This window comes from Pediculus humanus, genomic scaffold (assembly GCF_000006295.1).
Source record: "Pediculus humanus corporis 1103172107363 genomic scaffold, whole genome shotgun sequence".
Taxonomy (NCBI): domain Eukaryota; kingdom Metazoa; phylum Arthropoda; class Insecta; order Psocodea; family Pediculidae; genus Pediculus; species Pediculus humanus.
The window spans coordinates 159,012-179,333 of NW_002986993.1; the positions used below are offsets into that span (position 1 = coordinate 159,012).

Here is a 20,322-nt window from a genome sequence, read left to right on the forward strand (position 1 = left end):
TTTTCTTTTTTCATGGGGGGATGGAAAATAACTCAACACGGGAGGGAAAACTTTTTTTTTTTTTTTATTCTTGTCTGAGTCATTTTTTTTTCCTTTACAATTTTCCAAAATTATTTTTTTTATGTAAAAAATATAAAAAAGTTTATAATAAATTATTGATTATGCAAAAAGGAAAATTCAACAGGTATTAAATATTGATAATCGCGATTTAAAATTATTATTATTATTATACAGGGATGAATGAATGGTTAGTTCGAAAGAATGAATTTTTTTTTTTTTTATTAAAACCATTCCTTTTGAGGGTTCACAGAAGAAAAAAGGAAAGTAAGTAAGGGAAAAAGGTTTATAAGTAAGCTGATCAAAAATAACATAAGAAAGTAATGTAATAACTTCTTTGAAAACGAGAGGATTTCATACGTGAGGAGAGGAGGGAGATGAAAAAAAAAATAATCCTGTCGGTAAGGTCGTCGTATAAAAAGGTAAGTAACTAAAACCTTTTTGTATTCTCCCCCTTCCCCCCCCTCGAAAAAAAAACCAATAATGGTTGTTAACATTGTTAAAAAAATTGTTAATAATTTAAATTTTTTCCTTTAATTTTGTTTTTTTTTTTTGTAAAACTCAAATATTGATTAATTGATTATATCGATTATTATTATTATTATTATTATCATTATTATTAAATTGCAGATGTTTGTAGGTTTTTAATGTGGATAATCGTCTAATTACTCGCTCCACGCTTTCATTTAGCACCCCCTTTAAGGGAGGAAAAACACGATGATGATGATGATGATGATGAACTATCATCTCAATTTTATGGTCTACCACTCTTTTAATATTAACCCCAATTATTATTATTATTATTATTATTACGTTCTCGAGAGAATTTTCTTCTTTTTTGGGGAGGGGAGGGGGTACCATATTGATTTTGCAAAAAATAAATTGTTTCGATGAAACGACAAAAGATTTTGGGTTTTGTGAAAAATTTAAAAAGTACGGTCTCTCACTCTCTTAAGAGTATTAATATCGTGTTACATCGTATTCCCCTCCCCCTCCCATCCCCCCACAAAAACGAGTGATTTATTAATTGGATTTCTCTTGAATTAAACCCTCGATCATTGTTAAAAAAAAAAAAAAAATATAATAAAACTGCGATATGTGTATATACGCACCTGAGAACAATTACCGATCGTGGTTTTAGTAGTGTACCTGACAATTACAGGCTGTAGCAGATGATGATATTATTTGTTTACCATCAATTATTACCGCCTTTTTTCTTGTTTCTGTTATTCTTGTTGACAAGTTGTAGGTTTTTCTATAGAGAGAGATGGTTTATGGTTGAAATCTTTTGTTATTACCACTTGACAAATGTCATTTCAAAGTTTTCTTTTTTCTTTTCTTTTTTCTTTTCTTAATAGCCCTGAAATAAATAAAAATTATTTAAAGTTTAAATGCGGGGGGAGGGGCGGGAGGGGGGGTAGGCTAAATACATATTCATTCATTCATGTAATTTTTATACAAAAGAAAAGGACAACAAATTACCTATTTTAAAATTAATTTAACGACATTAATACTTTTAAAAAATCAAATTTAGAATTTATTTTAGGGGGGTGTAGGATGGGAGGGGTGGAGGGAGGATGGAGGAAGGAGGAGGGGATGGGGAAGACGTTTAAATGGAGTTGACAAATACTTAAATAAATAAAAAAATTTCGGGGATGAGTTTAAATAATTGTAGGGAGGTCAATGGATGTTCAATGAATCCCGAATTTCTCGAATAAGTTTTGTGGGGGGGATGATACATAAAAATATTTTTTTTGGAGTCGTCGTCGAAAAAATTTTTTTTGATATTTGTAACAAATACCATTGCAACCCTTTTGAAAGAAAACAATAGTTTTTAAAATAGAAAGAAAGCTAAAATTTTTTTTTTTTTTTTTTTAAACACAATGAAAAAACTTACAATCATGTTTAAATTATAAACATCCCTAAAAGTTTAAGGGAGAGAGAAAAAAAAAGATAAATATGAACCCCTTTTTTTGCATTAAAAATTAAAAAAAAAAAAAAAAAAAAACCTTTTGTCCGGTATCCCATTGTGCTGAATCAACTTCTGGATAACATACACACCTGGCTTGTGACGTGTGCGTCTCTCCTCTCTCTCTCTCTCTTTCTGGCTTCATCCAGGTGAAATACGCCCCTCCAGATAAAAACACTTCTACTCTATATTTTTTTCCCTCTTTTTTTTTTTTTTCTACTTTAAATTCTCCTTTCTTTATTTTGTTTTGTAATGTAGTATTACGGGTGCGTGGCACGAGGAAAAATCAAACCAAATAATAATAATGATAATAACCACCAACACCAGCCCAACCTTCTGCATACGAATCAAGAGCAGATGAAAAGAGTTGAAATTTTGTTTTTTGGCTCACAACTGCACATTTTCTATCAAACATTATTTGTTTTCAATACCTCAAACAACCTCGTGATAAACAACAACAACAACAATAATAATAATAATAATAATAATAATAATAATAATAATGATAATGATAATTTGACCATTTAAAAATATATCATATCATTTTTTAAAGAAATAACAATTTGCAAAATTTAATTTTTTTTTTAAATGACGTCAGCGAAATATTATTATTAAAAAAATTGTATAATAATAATAATAAGAGTCTATAAGGATGTGAGTAAGTATTAAAAAGGTTCAAAATATTTTTTTTTTGTACAAAAACAAAATTTCAAGTAAACAACAACAACAACAACCCTTCGAACACAATAAAAATTTATTAAAATTTCGGAAAAATTTTTTATAATAATAATAATAATAATAGCAGGAGAAAAACTAACAAAAAAAAAATTATTTATTCGAATTTAAAAACATATTATATTAAAAATTATTATTATTATTATTATAAGACAAACGTTGCAGCTGCAAAAAAAAAAAAAATTATACTTTGGTAAATGAATAATTTTTTTTATTTAAGTTGAATTGAATTTATATAAATGAATATAGTAAAATAGGCACGCGAGTGATCAGCTGTCTAGGGGTATGGTATGAGGCAGGGTGTTGTATCCCTAAATATCCCTATGGATGCTGTTGTTGTTGTTGTTATTGCTCTTAAATTTTGATTTTTTCGACCCACATTTAACTTTTACACACATCTATCACGTCACATTTTTATATGTTTAACTTATGTTATAAATATATTTAAGGGATCGAATTAATAAGTAAACATAAATTAAAAAAAAAAAAAACGCGTCACAAGTAAATAAATTTTGGCGCACAAAATTTAATATTTATGCAGATAATGTTTTCCATGTAAAAAAAAAAAATTTTTTATAAACAATATGGGGGGTGACATTTTTTTCTTCCTTCGGGACACAATTTTTTATTAAAAACCTAAAAAAAAAAAAAATTTAATACGTTAAAAAAGGATTTAATATTCAATGACATGAATTCTTATTATTATTATTATTTTCACTCTTAAATTATTATTATTATTATTATTATTATTATAGTTTTTCACAAGATTAAACGAATATAAAAAAAAAAAATATAAACAAAATAATAGAGAAAATAAATAAATTTCATTGAAAAAAAAATTTGTTTTTTTTTTTATTGTTCATTGAATAAGATGTTTAGGGTAGTAAAAATGACGTCATAAGATGTTTTTACAAATAAAAAGAAAAAGGGAAGGTGTGTGTTTGTGTGTAAAGGTGCATAAGATAATGACGTATGACGTCTTAAGTTAAAATCACGATGACGTAAATAAAAATATGCACTTTGAGTTGGTTCACCTGCATCGCGACCATTAAAAGAAGAGGGATGGATAAGAATAATAATAATAATAATAATAAAAGAAATTTTTGTGTGACGGAAGAGAGGATGTTTTTTTTTTCTTTTTCTTCCTCGGGTTTGATTCTTGCAAGTGATTTTCTTTTGTTAAAATTTCCACTTCCTTCCTTCCTTTCGGTCATAGAATAGGAAGATTTAAAAATATTGAATCCGGTTTTTCCTTATAAAAAAGTAAACGGAGGTTTTCCACTAATAAAATTATATACGAATAAAAGAAATTTTTTTTTCCAGCATCTCCCTCCCCCTACTCCCTCCACCCTTCCCCCAAATGACCGAAAGGGAAAACGTTGTGATTTTTATCAGGGGGGTGAGGGGTTTTTTTGATCAAACATCTGCTCGAACAATTTCGTCTTACTAAAACAAAACATTCATATCGTCCAAATACATTATATAATAAATAATAATAAAATTATTGATCTTGGATTGATTGATTATTATTATTATTATTATTATTATTATTATTATTATTATTATTATTAATATAAGAAAAGAGTTAGTCGGTGGTCGGGCGTGAAAATAAAAAGATTAATTAACGAGGGTTGTAAATTATTTATAATACTAATTGATCACCTGAAAGGAAATGATATAACATTCACGACGTCTGTTTTATAAATTATCAGTATTATTATTATTATATTTATAGGGATGAATTTTCCACAGTTGATTCGTCATGCGTGACCGAACACTTAAATTTTTAAAGGGAAGTTTTGTTTTTTTTTTTTTTTTTTTTTTTTTTGTAAAAACAGCTGCCGGACCATATTCCATATTTAAAAAAAAAATCCGTTTATTAATAATAATAATGATAATGATGATAATAATGATGTGTGTATGTAATAATATTCGTGCACGAAAATTATTGATTATTTATTATAAAACTGTTATGGTCAAAACAGGAAATGTATTTTTTTTTTTCGTTCGGAAAATTTTCATTCCTTTGATTAATGTGTAATTTTATTACTCTCTCTTTCTCTTCCTCTCTCTCTCTCTCTCTCTCTCTCTCTCTCTCTCTCTCATTAAAACCATCCGTTACGTACATCCGTATCCGTAATTATTTTTAATGACAGGATGATATCAAAACAGGACAAATGCGTGTGTAAATTTTTTAAAATAATAATAATAATAATTTTTTGAACACACACATATTTTTGATTTATTATAAGGCCGTTATCTGAAAAAAAATAAAAGTGTCAAAGTAAAAGGGAGAAAAAAGAAAATAATAATAATAATAATAATAATATAAAGAGTTTTCCAACGAGTTTTTCTTCGTAATCTCAATACAATATTATTTTGTTGTAAGTAACATCAAAAGGATTCCGAACATGATGAGTAAATCGTTATTGATTTTTTGATAGGATTTTAAAAGATTTTTTTTTTTTTTCCCGATAAGAGAATATTATTATTATTATTATTATTATTATTATTATTATTATTATTATTATTATTATTATTCTATTATAATTGTAGTCGAAGCTTTCAATATATATATACTATTAAATATTTTTGGTAATCGGATTATATGGTTCACACAATATTTTTTTTTTTTTGTAAATATATATAATAATAATAATAATAATAATAATAGACAGTGATTCATGCGAATCAATTATCACACCACAAAAATATAATGATAATAATAATAATAATAATAACACAAGACTCATAACTATGAGAAGGTAATTCTCAAAGTCCGTCAAGATGATATGAGGCGAATTTGTCAATCGCAGTCGGAAACAATCGAAAACTTCATTTCCGGTTGTTCGATATTGGCAAAACATGAATATTTAGAGATTCAAATCCACACTAACAGAACTGTGCCAGCCAACAAACCGGATATCATCCCGAGACGTAATGCGGAAAAAAACACCAGACAGCCAAAGAAGCAGACAAAAGGGTGAAGGAAGGAGGATGTGGGGGGAAGTACGGTCATTGTGGGAGCACTGGGAGCCATGCCACCACATTCAATGAAAGGAAATTTAAAGAAGATTTTGAAGAACCTAAAAGAAGAAACCATCCAGGAAATTGCACTATGTGGGACGATGTGATCGTCTGTATAATCTCAATTTTTTCCAGTAAGAAAAAATGATGATAATAATAATAATTTTCGAGATTGAAATATAATGTTTACAATGGTAATTAAAGAAAAAAAAAATTGTAATTGATTAGAATATGGAAAGTTGAATGAATTTAAAAAAAAAAGTAATTTGGCAAAACAATAATGGCTGGTTAAAATAGCGATGGGAGAAATAGGTATGTGGAAATTTCCACGTGAGGTTATTCCCAAGATGAATAAAATCCATGAAAATGCGGGTTTTCTTTTTCGATAAGAATTCAATGGCACTTGACGAAACCTTTATTCAAGGTCAAGGTGGTGGTGCAGCACCATCAGGACCCATGCGGGTCGGTCACATTATCATAATACAAAAATTATAATGCGGAAATATTTTTTTTTTTTTTTACGAGATGTTTTCAAGTGTCTACGGGGGGGTAGGGAGGGAGGGTAAATTTTTATGCGTACGGGTATAAACGTTAAATTTATCATTAAAAAAATATTCAAATAATAATAATAATAATAATTGGGGAAAAAAAATTAGCAGTGAGACTGACTGACTGATTCATGTTGAGTCAATCTTTTAATGAAAACAATCATTCTAAAGTTCAAATATAATTTTATTATTATTATTATTATTCATTTAAATTATTAAACAAAACAAAATTGTTTAAAAACGGTTTCAAATGTGTAAATAAAAATAAATAAATTATTTATAAAACATTATTATTATTACTAAGTGATGTGATATTTGTATGACGTATTACCAAATTGTAAATTTTTCTATTAAATAATTTTCTTAGTCACTTGAAAATTTATTAAATAATAATAATAATAATAATAATACTTATTACGATTTTAAAAAAAAAATTAAACCTGAAATTCAATTTTTTTTTTATTTATTTATTTACCCCAAAGCAATCAATTTCTTTCAATTACTATCGAACAAATTCAATTGGAATTTAATAAATTTATTATTTAATAATGTATATGTGAAATCGCAACATTTTATTTTTAAATATAGAAAATGGAAAATGATGGAAATATTTAATTTAAGACATATCAGGAATAATCACGATATTGAAATACCCCTCTCTTCCCTCTCCTCCCAAAAAAAAAAAAAAAAAAAAAATATTATGTAGGTATATAAAAATATTTGTTACGTGTTAAAATAAATAAATAATATATAAAAAATTTTACCCCTCCCCTCCCCTCCTCACCTCCATAGCTAAACATAGAAAATTTTTCATTACTGCATAAGATAAATATAGTAAAAAGTAATCGACCAATGAGAAAGGCGGAGTGTCATCCCCTATGAGGAAGGCTGAACCACGTGAAATACATGGAGAGAAGTTGGAACGTTTAAAAATGAAAATAATCGTACTGTTTGTTATTCATGGGCGAAAAAAAAAATGTTTTACAATTGGTGGGCAAATGTTATAAAATCTCTTCCTTCCGGCGCAAACGAAGCACTCGTTACACAGCAACAGAAACGTACGCGATGACAGTATTCAACAGTATAGTCGCACCACGCGGACTTGTAGGTTACGTGGTGTTTACCGGTAATATTCGGGTCGTGGGTTTTTGATAACAACGCGGAAACAACGTGCGTGACTACTATTCGATGATAGAATAAGATCAAAGTATCCATTGAAATCGGTCATCAATGATAATGCCAAGAGAATTTACTCTTGCCAGACACATGTTTTCAATGGCACACGTATCGCAGTTTTGCAAAGATCGAAATTTAGATTTTGCCGGATCGTCAACCATCAATGATTCCAGTTATTATCCATCTTTATTTTTTCACAACAGCAATTCAATGTTTGCCGCATACAAAACGAGAGACAACGATTTCCTGCGATATCACGATCTGCCTGCAACCGATCTGTCAACGGAAGTTGCTTTGGATCTATCATTTAAACCGTCCACACCGATCACGCCGCCGTCGACTCCGTCACCATCATCTCCGTCTCAGACGAAAAAAAAAGAGGGAAAATTTTCAAATTGTTTGACACCTTTAGGACAAGACTCGAATGCGAAGAAAATAAAATTACAACATAAAAGACACAAGGCGGTAAGAAAATTAAATTTTGACGAAGAGAAAACGTCACCGGTATCGGGTACGATAATAAGAGAATTGCGAGATGACGAACCGCCGTTGGTCGTTCGAAAGGGTGACATAGATCCGGCATTCAATTTGGTGGAAGTTACCGAAGAAGCTAAAGCCGAATTAGCAAAAATAGAAAATAAAATTGGAGATTACATTTGTAGGCTTTGTAAGGAAATGTACGAGGATGCATTCGCATTAGCACAACATAGGTGTTCGAGAATAGTACACGTCGACTACAGGTGTCCCGAATGCGACAAAGTATTCAACTGTCCGGCAAATTTAGCATCGCATCGTAGGTGGCACAAACCGAGAGGAGTTACAAAAAACTTTTCCTCGGGTTTAAATCTCGATAAGAAAACATCGCAGGAAGAACAGGAAAACAGTACGTCCGACGATGACATTCCCTTTGCCTGTCATCTATGCAATAAACGATTCAAAAGGCAAGCTTACCTTAGAAAGCACATGGAAACCCATCAAAATTCAACGGAACTTCCGGTACCGGTGGAATCATTTTGTAATTTCGACTCGAATACCAACATACCACAACCAGGTAATTGACAACAGTTTTTTCTACCCCCTTTATGGGGTCCCCGCGGTAATCGTCATGATCAATATTTTTTCCCTCTTGTACCTTATTCAGGTTGATCATGTTCATCGACGCGTGTTAACGAGACACAATATTCTAGTCAACAAAAAGAAACAATCTAGTCATTATAAAAAATCTAGTCATTAAAAAAAATTAACAATTTCTAGTCAAACCTAGTCTAACGAATATTTTTTTTTTTTTTTAACTGAAAGTTTTCTGGAAAACATTTTTTAAATATTAATAAATAATTCGAGCTTATTAATTTTTTTAAGTGCCTTCTTCAAAATTATTTAAATAATTCATTATTAATTAATTTGGCAGACATTTTGTTATTGAATCCCTCGCCTCCCCCCCAACAAAAAAAAAACCTTTCAGTTTATTTATTTATCAAATAAATTTTTTTTTTTCAAACGTGTCAAAAAAAAATCTAGTCACATTTAATTTAATTAAAATAAACCAAAGATAATAATAATAATAATTATTTTCTAGTCATGATAATCTAGTCGAAAAAAATTATTTATTTAATTTATATCCCGGTGGATTAAAAAAAAAAAAAAAAAATTTAGAACATGAAATAAATTTCGTGCATAAATTTTTTTTGTTTTACAAATTAAAAAATCGAATCTAGTCACAGAAACTTATGTATAAATAAATAAATGTAAATAATTTATGTAAGTTAGTATAAATGTAGCCGACAGATACTTAATTTGATATAAAAAAAATTAATTAAAATGGCGGAAAATTTCAATTTGTTTTTAATCACACTTTTTAATTAAATTACAATTTTCTTCTGGGACAATGGCCAGTAAAAAAAAAACATTTATTGTTGTTGTTGTTTTAACAAATCAATTTTTTTTCCCTCATAACGTGAATAATTGTGCCATTTTTAAAAAAAAAATTATTATCTCCTTACTTTGAATTATAATTAATGTTAATCATTTGATAATAATAATAAATTTTTTTGTAACAGTTAAACCGAAAGTAGAAAAATAATATTTGTATATATATATATATATATATATTATAAATTGAAAGAAATGTAAATTAAATGTAAATAGTATAATTATAAATTTAAATTATAATTAAATATCTTTCGATAAAAAAAAAAATTAATGAAAGAATTTGAGTGAAATCTAGTCAGAAATTAGTATTGCAAACATTTTTTCTAGTCTATAAGTGTTTAACACTTGACAAATGATCTCAGTTTGCAAATAAATATTATATATTATATTTAGAAATAATAATATATTAATTTTTTTTCTTCTCAAATGTTTAATAATAAAACTTAATATATATATTAGAAAATAGTTTATATGAAAATAATAAATTAATTATATTTATTTTAAATTATATATGTGGATTTAATTAAACGATGATTGTAATGAAAAATTTTAATGTTTTTTTTTTTTTTGGGGGGGAAAAACTCATGTAGGAAAATAAAATGTTTTTTGTTCTAGTAAATGGGCATTAAAAAAATAGTTCATGTAGTCAACTGTAATTTTTTTTTTTTTTTTTAAATAAACGAACTAAAAAATTTTATGAAAATTCTTAATTATCATCGTTTTTAATTACGAAAAATTGTATGTACAAATGTAAAAAAAAAAAACAAATTAAATAAAGATTGTAAAATAAAATTAATAATTGTGTAAATTTTGTGTGATTAAAAATATAAAAAATTTACTTAAAAGTTTTGAAAATTGTTTATGCGAAAAAAAAATGAAAATAATTACTCATCTACAACCTCTATATCCTTTTTATCCCAGTCTTTTAATTTTGCATCCATCATAAAATCATCTCTTAAAACTTGCCATGCAGGTTCCTCCTCTTGTATTTCTTCTTTCTGAAAATTACAATAAAATTTATATTAGATATAAACACAAAGTTTAAAAATTATTTTTTTAATATTAAATGTTGAAAAAAAAACGAAAACAAACTTACTATTTTATCCTCTGAAATGTTTGCATCCGATTCTTTGATTCCATTACTGCTATTACTAATATTATTTCCTTTTAAAACATCTAAAAATGTTTTTTTATCAATATTTTTTAATATTTTTTCTTTTTTTCCCTCTGTAATACCAGGTTTGCAAATTTCTTTATTAATCGTGGATTGTTGTTGTTTGATGGCATTAAATAATTGAACAACTCCTTTCAATGCAATTTTCATTAATGGTTTTTCTTTGTCTCTATCCAATGGTGACGGTTTAAGTCTACCCCTGTTAATTTTTTCTTTTTTCTAAACAAAAGCAAATTTTGAAATTAATGCAAGAGGAAATTTAAAAAATACTATACAAATTTTTTACCTTGATAAAATTTTTTCTTAAAGTGTTTTTTTCCGGCTTAATATCATTTTCTTCGTGAATATTATCAATAATAATATTTTCTTTTTTATCGTCTGTAGTATTAGCATCCGGTTCGATTTCAAAATCATAATTTTTTTTCTTTAATTTTTCTTCTTTATCCGAGTATAATTTAGCCTTTGACAAAACTATGGATTTCCCATGTTTTTTTTTTTTCGACATCCGAAGAACTTTTGATAATGCATCAGCTAATTGTGCATTACTTTTATTTTTTTCATCTACGTCTTCATCGTCTTCATCCATTTTATAAATTTCTTTTTCATTCTCGATAATAACACGATCCATTACTGACTTTGAATACGGTACATGTGTCTTCTATGTTCCACTTTGGACGTTATTCTCGTGCCACGTCGTCTAACGTATTTTCCCGCCAATAAAAAACTAATGGATAACTTATACACATTTCAAATTGATGATAATTAAATATTAAAATGTATCTTTTAGTTTACATTAAAAAATAATGATTTAGTTTTAAAATTTTTTAATTAATTTGTAAAAAAAAACAATTACTAAGTGCGTAATACAAAATAAATATTAAAAAAAAAATTTTGAATGGATGAAATTTTTATTTAAAACAACACAAGAAAAATATAAGAAAAAAAATTGAAAGAGTAAGTTTTAATAAATTTATTATTAATTGATAAAAGTAATTTTTTTTTTTTAATATATATTTATATATATAACAAAAACTATTTATTAAATGATAAATTTATATAATAAATCTAAATTAAATTGTACACAAAACCCTCAACAATATTATTTGCTACATATTTCTTTGTAGAAATTTACAACATTAACAGTATTTTTGGCAAAATATTTTTTCCCTTTTATTTTATTTTTTTTTTTTAAATTTAAAATAAAAATTTATGTTAATTAATCCTTGATAAAATAATAATAATAATAATAAAGCTCTCTCTCTCTCTCTCTCACAATTTATTTAATTATTTATTTTTAATGAAAATTTTCAGAATGTTCAGAAAACTAAATGACTCTGTTATAAATTACATTTTTTATTTTTTAATTTTTAAATAATAAAATAATTTACAATCAACAAATAATTAAAATAATAAAAAAAAACATTATTTATTAAATTTATTAACAAATAAAATTACATTTTGTTTATGAAATAAATAATGAAAAAAAAACAAAATTCATTTAAAATTGATGTTTACTAACTATTCAGCCATTTTTTTTTTTTTAAATAATTTATTTAATATTTCTTTATTATAATTATTAAGTATTTTATTAATCATAAATTATTACATTTGAATGTTAAGAAAGTTTAAAATATTATTTAAATAAAATAATAATAATAATAATAATAAGAGTCAAATAATTTTCTGATCAATTTTTTTTTTTTTTTTTTTGACTGTTCTATTCCTTGTTATTAAAATAAGGAATCATTTTATTTTATTTTATTTATTTATTTATTTTTTTTTTCTTTTTTTTTTTTCTACTTTTTAATATAAAATTAGAATATTATTTATAAAAAAAAAAATTACGTTTATCATTACATAAACTAAATTAAAACAACTTTTTTTTTTTTTTTTTAAATGATATTAAATATTCTGGTTTTGAATTATTTTACAAAAAATAATAAAAACATAATAATAATAATAAAAATACAATTTTTTATAAATGGAAATAATATAAAATAAATTAATAATTGTCCAAAGAAACCCTTTAAATATTTAAAATAACAAAAAAAGAGAATAATAATAATAATAAATTTTGACAAAAGTTTGTTTGTGTTTTGGAAAAAAAAAAAAAACAATTTTTAATTATTATTATTGTTATTATTATTATTATTGTGGAAATATATAAATATATTGTTATATATAAATATATAATATTATTGTTGTAATAGTTGTATCGGTTTAAAATCTTTTCCCTCTTATGATATTTTTCCAAAAAAAAAAAAAAAAATTAAAAAAAATGGAACGTTTCTTTCTTTCTTTATTTTTTATTAAACAAAAAATGCACATAATGGGCCATTTATTAAAATAAATAATAATAAATATATTATTTAAATCATTTTTTTTCCTTCCTTCCATCATTGACAAAATGTCGACAACACAGTTTTACATTTATATTAATAAAATAATAAATGTACAAAACAAAAAAAAAAAAAAAAAAAAAAAAAAACCGGGATTTGTTAAATTGGTGTTAAATACATACAGATGACGGTAGTTGAAGTCAATTATTATAATAAAAAAAATAATAATATTTTGTCAGGTTTTAAAAGTAGTAGTAGTAGCAGTAGCACAAGTTCGTTTTAATATTTTTTTTTTTTTTTTACGTCACGAACCTAATTTTTACGATTACTGTCGAAAAAAAATTTATTTTTTTTAACAAACAAACATTAATTTATGTGTGTTTATATTTATGTTTCATAAACATATATTTTACAAAAAAAATATATTAAATTAATTAAAAAAAACATTATATATTAATTTATTTTACTACCAAGTAAAAACTCAAATTTTAAACAAAAAAAAAAAAAAAAAAAAATAATCACAATTGTTTTATTTGATCACATTACAAAAAAAAAAAAAAAACAATATGATCAATTTTAAATAACAAAACTCATCAAATTATTATTATTATTATTATTATCATTATTATTATTACTAATAACTAAAATTATAACTTTTGGTAAGGCTTTCTTCTTTTATTCTTTATAATGTGAACAATTTATTTATTTATTTATTATTTTAATAATATACATAGGTTTTATTAAACAAAAAAAAAAAAAATATTTGAGACAAATTATATAAATGGTTTGAAAAATAAAAATTAAATAAACTTCATTTTAATTATTATTATTATTATTATTATTATTATTTTCTTTCACCATTTAAAAAATAGTCCCGAATATTTTCTTATTTAACACTTTGACCAGTATTAATAACTAATAAATAAATAAAGAAGAAAAAAATAAACAAAACAAAAATATTACAATTATATAATCGAAAAAAAAATTAATAAATCATTATTATTATTATTATTATTAATTTACTAAACAAAAAAAAAAAAAAAAAAAAAAAAAAACAAAACCCTGTCCCAACTAAACAAAAAAAATGACTAGGAATATTAATAATAATAATAATAATAATAATAATAATAATAATAATAATAATAATAATAATAATAATAATAATAATAATAATAATAACAATAATAATAATAATAAAAATAAATTTTCATTAAACACAATTTCCAATGATAGAGAACAATTAAATTAAATTAAAAAATAAAAATAAAATAAAATAATTTTTTTTCTTTTTTTTTTATTTTCTTTTGGCCTTTTTGCCCCATTTATTATTTATTATTCTACATGCCCTTAAATTCAAAAATAATAATAATAATAATAATAATAATAATAATAATAGTTTTTTTCTTTTTCCATTTTTTTTTTTTTGTTATTAATATAATTTCCAACTATTGCTACATTTGTTTATATTTACCATTACCATAACCGTGGCAGAATGCAAATCAAACACACACACACACACACTATTTCATTTTTTTTAACCGTTAATATTAAAATGAAAAATAATTTTAATTATTTGTTTATGGATGTCAAAAGTAAATTTTAGAGAATCATTTTTTTTTTTTTGGAATTTTTAATTCATTAATTTCCGGTCATTGGTTGGGTGTAGTAGTAGTAGTAGTAGTAGTAGTAGTAGTATATCGTAATAATTTCACTTCAGTTGTATGTTTTTTGTTTTTTTTTTTTTGCATCGAACCACGAATTTTGGTTTCATGACGACTTAGATTTTGGCCACTATACCACGGTACTTCCCGGTCCTCGATCTATTGTTTGCCCAACAACGGCGTTAACATTGTTCGGACTAGAAGCGATCATCGAGGACATACCCTAAAAACAAAAAAAAAAAAAAAAAAAAAATCAAAATTTTTTTCCACTTGTTAAAGGATTAAATAAAAAAATTTACCATTTTACCGGGCCTAGCCCAAGTGTAGACGTAGCCATCTTGACAAGCTGTTACGAAACAGTCTTCCCTAAACACGAGAGCAGACAACCTCTCGTGTGCGATTTTTTTACATATGAGAGGCTCCAGAACGGGACATTCGTCAAATCTTGGACACGCATTCGTTCCAATGAGCTTAATCGGATCGTCGTAGCAACTTTTATTCGATGACACCCCTCCTTTCCAACTATTTTTATCACCGATCGCGCAAGCATTTTTAGATATTTGACTCAAGTTTCTTTTATGTAACGAAGTACTTTCTTTTCTGTCGCCGAAACCGAAACCGGCTAACCTTTGGGTAATTGATGTATTTGAATGATTAAAAACTGGTACGTCCGCGTTGGGTTCTTTATGGGATGACACGTTATTGCACTTTACCGAGGAACTGACGTTAAGCTTCGACGCTGAACCGTTTCCACTTATTATTCCTGGATCGCCCGCACACGATGAAAATATACTAGTTCTTTGTTTTGAGCAAACCGGTTGCCTAAGAACATCTTCGGTGATGTCCCAAAAACACAATTGAGTGTCTTGCCCCACGGAACCGAGACGGTAACAAGTAGCAGCACTTATTCGATTAACTTCGGAATTTGAGGAATTACGGTTACGAGTATTTCCAGTGGAAAAGTTACAACTACCAATATGATTATGATAAACTTGGGATTGCGATTCGTCGTCGGATCCTCCGCTAAAATCAACCGTGTCTTTCTCTCCGTACGACGTCGTGTAGGGATCAAAAGCGACGACGCTTACCCAACTCCGATGTCCTTGACCTCGAGCCACGACCCTCCTTTCGTGGAAGCTCCAAACGGTTACCAAATCGTCCTCCCCTCCCACTACGACATACCTACCATCCGGAGACCAGCAAACACATAAAAACCCCCCGAAATAACTCCTGGCAATACCTTCCAATTCCATTTTATCGTATTGGAAAACCCGCAGAAATCCATCTTGTGACACTATAGCTAAATGTACTCCACACGGAGAAAAGGCAAATTCATTTATACAACATCCGTCCGACCCGATTACCCATCTGTATAAAGGGTTTCGAGTGCTTTTCGTTTTGCACGTGTGCACCGTGAATCCTTCACCGTTTTTAAACGGCTGGTAATGAGGCGGAGTTATACCACAAGGTAACTCTTCATTGTAAAGATAGAGTTGACCGCTGCTATGAGAAACAACAAATAGATTTTGTGATCCAGGCACCCATTTAATGCAGGTCACTTTTGTTTTGTCTATTAATCTCTGAAATTATTTACAACATAATTATTATTAACCTTGACTTGAGTCGAGTTTTATGAATAATAAAAATCAAAGGTTTGACTATAAATGTTAAACGGTATTTGGTGTTATCACTTCAATATATTTCTAGCCTTTTAAGTACAAAAGTTTTGTAAATATTAAAAAATGTATGTTTACTACTAACTAAAAAAAAAAAAAAAAAATCAACTACAAACCCATTAAAAAATATTTCAATAATTACCTCTTCATTATATAGTTTGCTCAGTTCTTTTTTTATAGGATCAATTAGTTGAATTTGGCCAGTTGAAAATCCAACTAGAAGTGAGGCACTATCAGCTGTGGCATTTATTGCATTGAAGTCATGGCAGGTAGGATTAATACCTTTATACATTTTTTTTTCAACAGGCTTTGGAAGATCTGCCGTTGGGTATCTCTAAAAAATAATAATAATAATAATCTATATTAAAATTGAGTAAATAAAAAAAAAAAAAAAAAATTAAAAATTTAATTATGAAAAGTTTTGTTTTCGTTAATGTTGAACATGAAAATATCATAAAACTGCCTTTTAAAAAATCCTACATGACACAAAATAAACAAACAACAACATTATCTTATCATGTAACTTGTTCAAAGATATTTCAATGATAACTTATTGACAATACAAATTTTTTCACATAACACCCAAAAAAAATTATTTTGAATAAAAATTAGTTAAAATCAAAAAAAAGAATAATTTTAAAATTAATTTATTTTAATATTTTAAAAAAATTTTTACAGTTTTACCATGAAATTTACTTAAAAAAAAAAAGAAAAAAGTAATTTTTATGAAATGAAAACAAAACATTTAAAATTCAAAACAAGAAATGTTTAGGCCTTAAAGTTTTTGAATAATGTTGGTTTTTTCCCTATCTGAAAGTAACAGTCTTTAAATTTATGATAGCATACAAGGCAATTAACAAAAAATAATTTACAGCATACAATTTAGATAATCCAACAGGTAATGCAGGAAAGGGGAGTGGTAATTTCAGATTGCCCTGATTGACCTTATTTTTATCCAGGTTAGGTTATATAAATATTAACAAATTTACATCCCAAAGAGAAAAACAAAAACTTTTTAAAGAAGCATTAGAAATAATTATTATTTAATAAATTTTATTTTTACATTACCTTCTTAACGCCTTTATATACATAAACATAAAGTTCTCTGCCAATGTTGAAGCAAATATTGTCAACATTGCCGCTCGGATCTGGTAAAGTCACGAAAGAAATTCGGACCGAAGAATTTCCTTGATTATTTGTATATCCTACACGATTTGGCCTTAAATAGTCTGAATTTGTTAGAAGTCTATAAGTTCCTTCTCTAGTAATAAACTGTGTTTTTAATTCATCTTTTCCCCCACCATCATTCTGCACCGCCATTTTATTGTAACACTGTGCAGAAGCCTAGATATTTAATGCGCGCGCATTTTTTTTTTAACTACGTTAATCAAAATAAATATTTAAAAAAAAAAAACTTTGTAAACTACAATTTCTTTTTTTTTTCTAGAATTTTTTAAATGCATTATTTTCGAATAAAATTTTAAAAGTTTCCTTCATTAAATCTGACCTTAAAAAAAAAATATTTAACAATTTCACATCACAATTAATATAAATTTAAAACGTTTGCGATCAAAGGATTTTTTTAATCTTAATATATTCTTTACTGCAGGAAATCCGTTTAAATATGAAAAATTTAAATTGCTTAATTAAAAAAAAAACTCTATCAATTTATCATACTTTTTTAAATCTCAAAATCGTTAATTTCCACTTATTATTTATATTTTTAAAACGTACTTTACCGAAAAAAAAAAAAAAAACAAATGGAGGACTTTGTAAATAATAATACAATTTGACCAGATGAGATTATTCAACTTATTTTAAGCCGGTATTGACTCAAAAACAAAAAACAATTTTTACCAGATAGATTAATTATTTCGATCTGAAATTAAAAATATTTTTTATTTCTTTTAATTTTCTACTTAAAGTATTACATCAAAAAAAAAAAAAAAAACATATAATTAGTCATAACTTAAAAAAAATTTTTTTTGTAAATAACATCAAATTTGGAAAATTCCGAATTAACTCAACTTATAGAACTAGTAAAAAAAAATAAAGTAAAATAAAACAAAATAATGAAAATTTTCACTAAATTTTCTTTTTCTTTTAGTCAATAAAAATTAACTTAAAAAGTAAGAAGACCCCCCTCCCCTCCCCTCCCCAACCGATCATTTTCATGGTTTCCTTATCAAATTCGGTTATGCAATATAAATGTATTAATTTAGAAAGAAAATTTAAACTTTTCTTACTTTTTTTACTAGGTTTGTCTATATTTAAATAAATTTTATCCAGAATGTATAAAACTAAATCATAACAAAAATTTTTAATAAAATTTATTATTTGTAATTGTTTTTTTTTAAATTTATTTACACTCTTGCAAAATTTAACGAATTAAATTGAATTCCCCCCCTCTCCTCCCTCCCTCCCCCGTAAATTTTTATTTGTGTACAAATCACGATTAAGTAATAACAAGTTATTCGTTATATAAAAAAAATATATATACAAACATCCTGTTATTTTACTTTCAAATTTTATATTATTATTTATATTAAAAAGAGTCCTTATAATATAACCTTGATATTTACCTTTGAGCAACAATAGATAGTAATTTTGCAAATGTTGCAATATATATATATATATATATTGAATTTTTAATAATTAGTTATTATATATTATTTAAAATATGGTGAGTTAGTTATTGGCCCCATTTTTTAAAGGACTCTCGAATTGTAAAAACAGTAGTAGAAACGTTCAACTGTAAAGAAATAAAAATAAATTATTAAAAAATTATTATTATTATTATTATTATTATTATTATTAATTTTATTGTTAAAGGTAAGTAAATGTTAATATGTTTAATTATTATTATTATTTTTTTTTATTATTTGATTTTTACTTATTATTAAATCAAATTAATTTAAAAAAAAAAATAATAATAATTTATTTATAAATTTTAAAGACAATATTTAAAATTATTATTATTAACATAATAATAATAATTTTTTTTTTTTTTAAATTATCATCAGAACTTTGAACTTGAACGCAAACTTTCTTGACCAATTTATTATTTAAATAAATAAATTAATTAATGATTTTTCTCATGACAGTGAGATTTATATTTAAATTATAAAAATAATTATATTTTATTTAAATTTTAAATTTAAAATAAATTTGAGAGATTTTTTTTTTTTGTTTAAGGTGACATTCACAATAAATCATTACAAACCGGTACCCAAGGTTATAATGAAAAAAAAAATAATAATAATAATAATGCCGGTTTGAAAGAATATTATTTAATTGAAAAAATTATTTATTATTATTATTATTAATAAAAATTATGGATATTGAATGTGAAAATTTATATGGAAAAATAAGTAAAAAAAAAAATGTCGAAATAATAAAATCATTTGATAATATTGTGGAATTGCCAAAAGAAGAAGAAGATGAAGAAGAAAAATTTAAATTTCGATCAGCTCTTGCTCAAGTAAGTATATTTTTACTGTTTTTATTTTTTTTTTTTTTTTTTTTTATTATAAAAAAAACTAATAAATTATTATTTTTAAATTGTTTAATAATAATAATAATAAAAAATTAACGAGGTTAAAAATTATTTCAGTGTAAAATATTATTAAATTTAAATAATTACATAAATATAAATATTACACCATCTAACATAAATTAAAATTTATTTTACCCTGCACGTACTCAATATTATTATTATTATTATTATTATCTAATTTAGAAATTTAACGAAGATGCTTAACACTAATAAATTTTTTTTTTTTTATTTATTAAATTTCCACCCCTCGATTTATGGTTAGTAAGTTTTGTAAGAAGTTAAATAAATAAAAAAAAAAAAAAAACAAAAAAATGCTTTTTAAATTTTAGATTTTGGCTGTAAGCTCTATTAATTTGATTCTCTTGAATCTAGGAATAGTTTTGGCTTTTCCTGCAATTGTTATACCAAAACTTTTAAAATCAACAGAAGATTTAAATTTTTCAGAAGAACAAGCATCATGGTTCGGTTAGTATTT

General features: G+C 25.2%; 3 protein-coding genes across 3 annotated transcripts; 1 reads left to right on the plus strand and 2 right to left on the minus strand.

Moving 5' to 3' along the window:
• Window positions 1–7,572: 7,572 nt before the first annotated feature.
• Window positions 7,573–8,658, plus strand: Phum_PHUM003330 (uncharacterized protein; the record flags this gene model as incomplete). Its single annotated transcript, XM_002422574.1, has 2 exons — window positions 7,573–8,563; window positions 8,654–8,658. The coding sequence occupies 2 exons, from the start codon at window positions 7,573–7,575 to the stop codon at window positions 8,656–8,658; spliced, it is 996 nt and encodes a 331-aa protein (XP_002422619.1).
• A 1,667-nt stretch (window positions 8,659–10,325) lies between these two features.
• Phum_PHUM003340 (uncharacterized protein) lies at window positions 10,326–11,243 on the minus strand (the record flags this gene model as incomplete). The annotated part of the gene is made up of 3 exons (XM_002422575.1): window positions 10,326–10,435; window positions 10,534–10,834; window positions 10,902–11,243. 3 exons carry the CDS (start codon window positions 11,241–11,243, stop codon window positions 10,326–10,328), a joined length of 753 nt encoding a protein of 250 aa, XP_002422620.1.
• A 3,653-nt stretch (window positions 11,244–14,896) lies between these two features.
• Phum_PHUM003350 (WD-repeat protein, putative) lies at window positions 14,897–17,611 on the minus strand (the record flags this gene model as incomplete). Its single annotated transcript, XM_002422576.1, has 4 exons — window positions 14,897–16,195; window positions 16,434–16,623; window positions 17,051–17,065; window positions 17,355–17,611. The coding sequence occupies 4 exons, from the start codon at window positions 17,609–17,611 to the stop codon at window positions 14,897–14,899; spliced, it is 1,761 nt and encodes a 586-aa protein (XP_002422621.1).
• Between the last annotated feature and the right edge of the window lie 2,711 nt (window positions 17,612–20,322).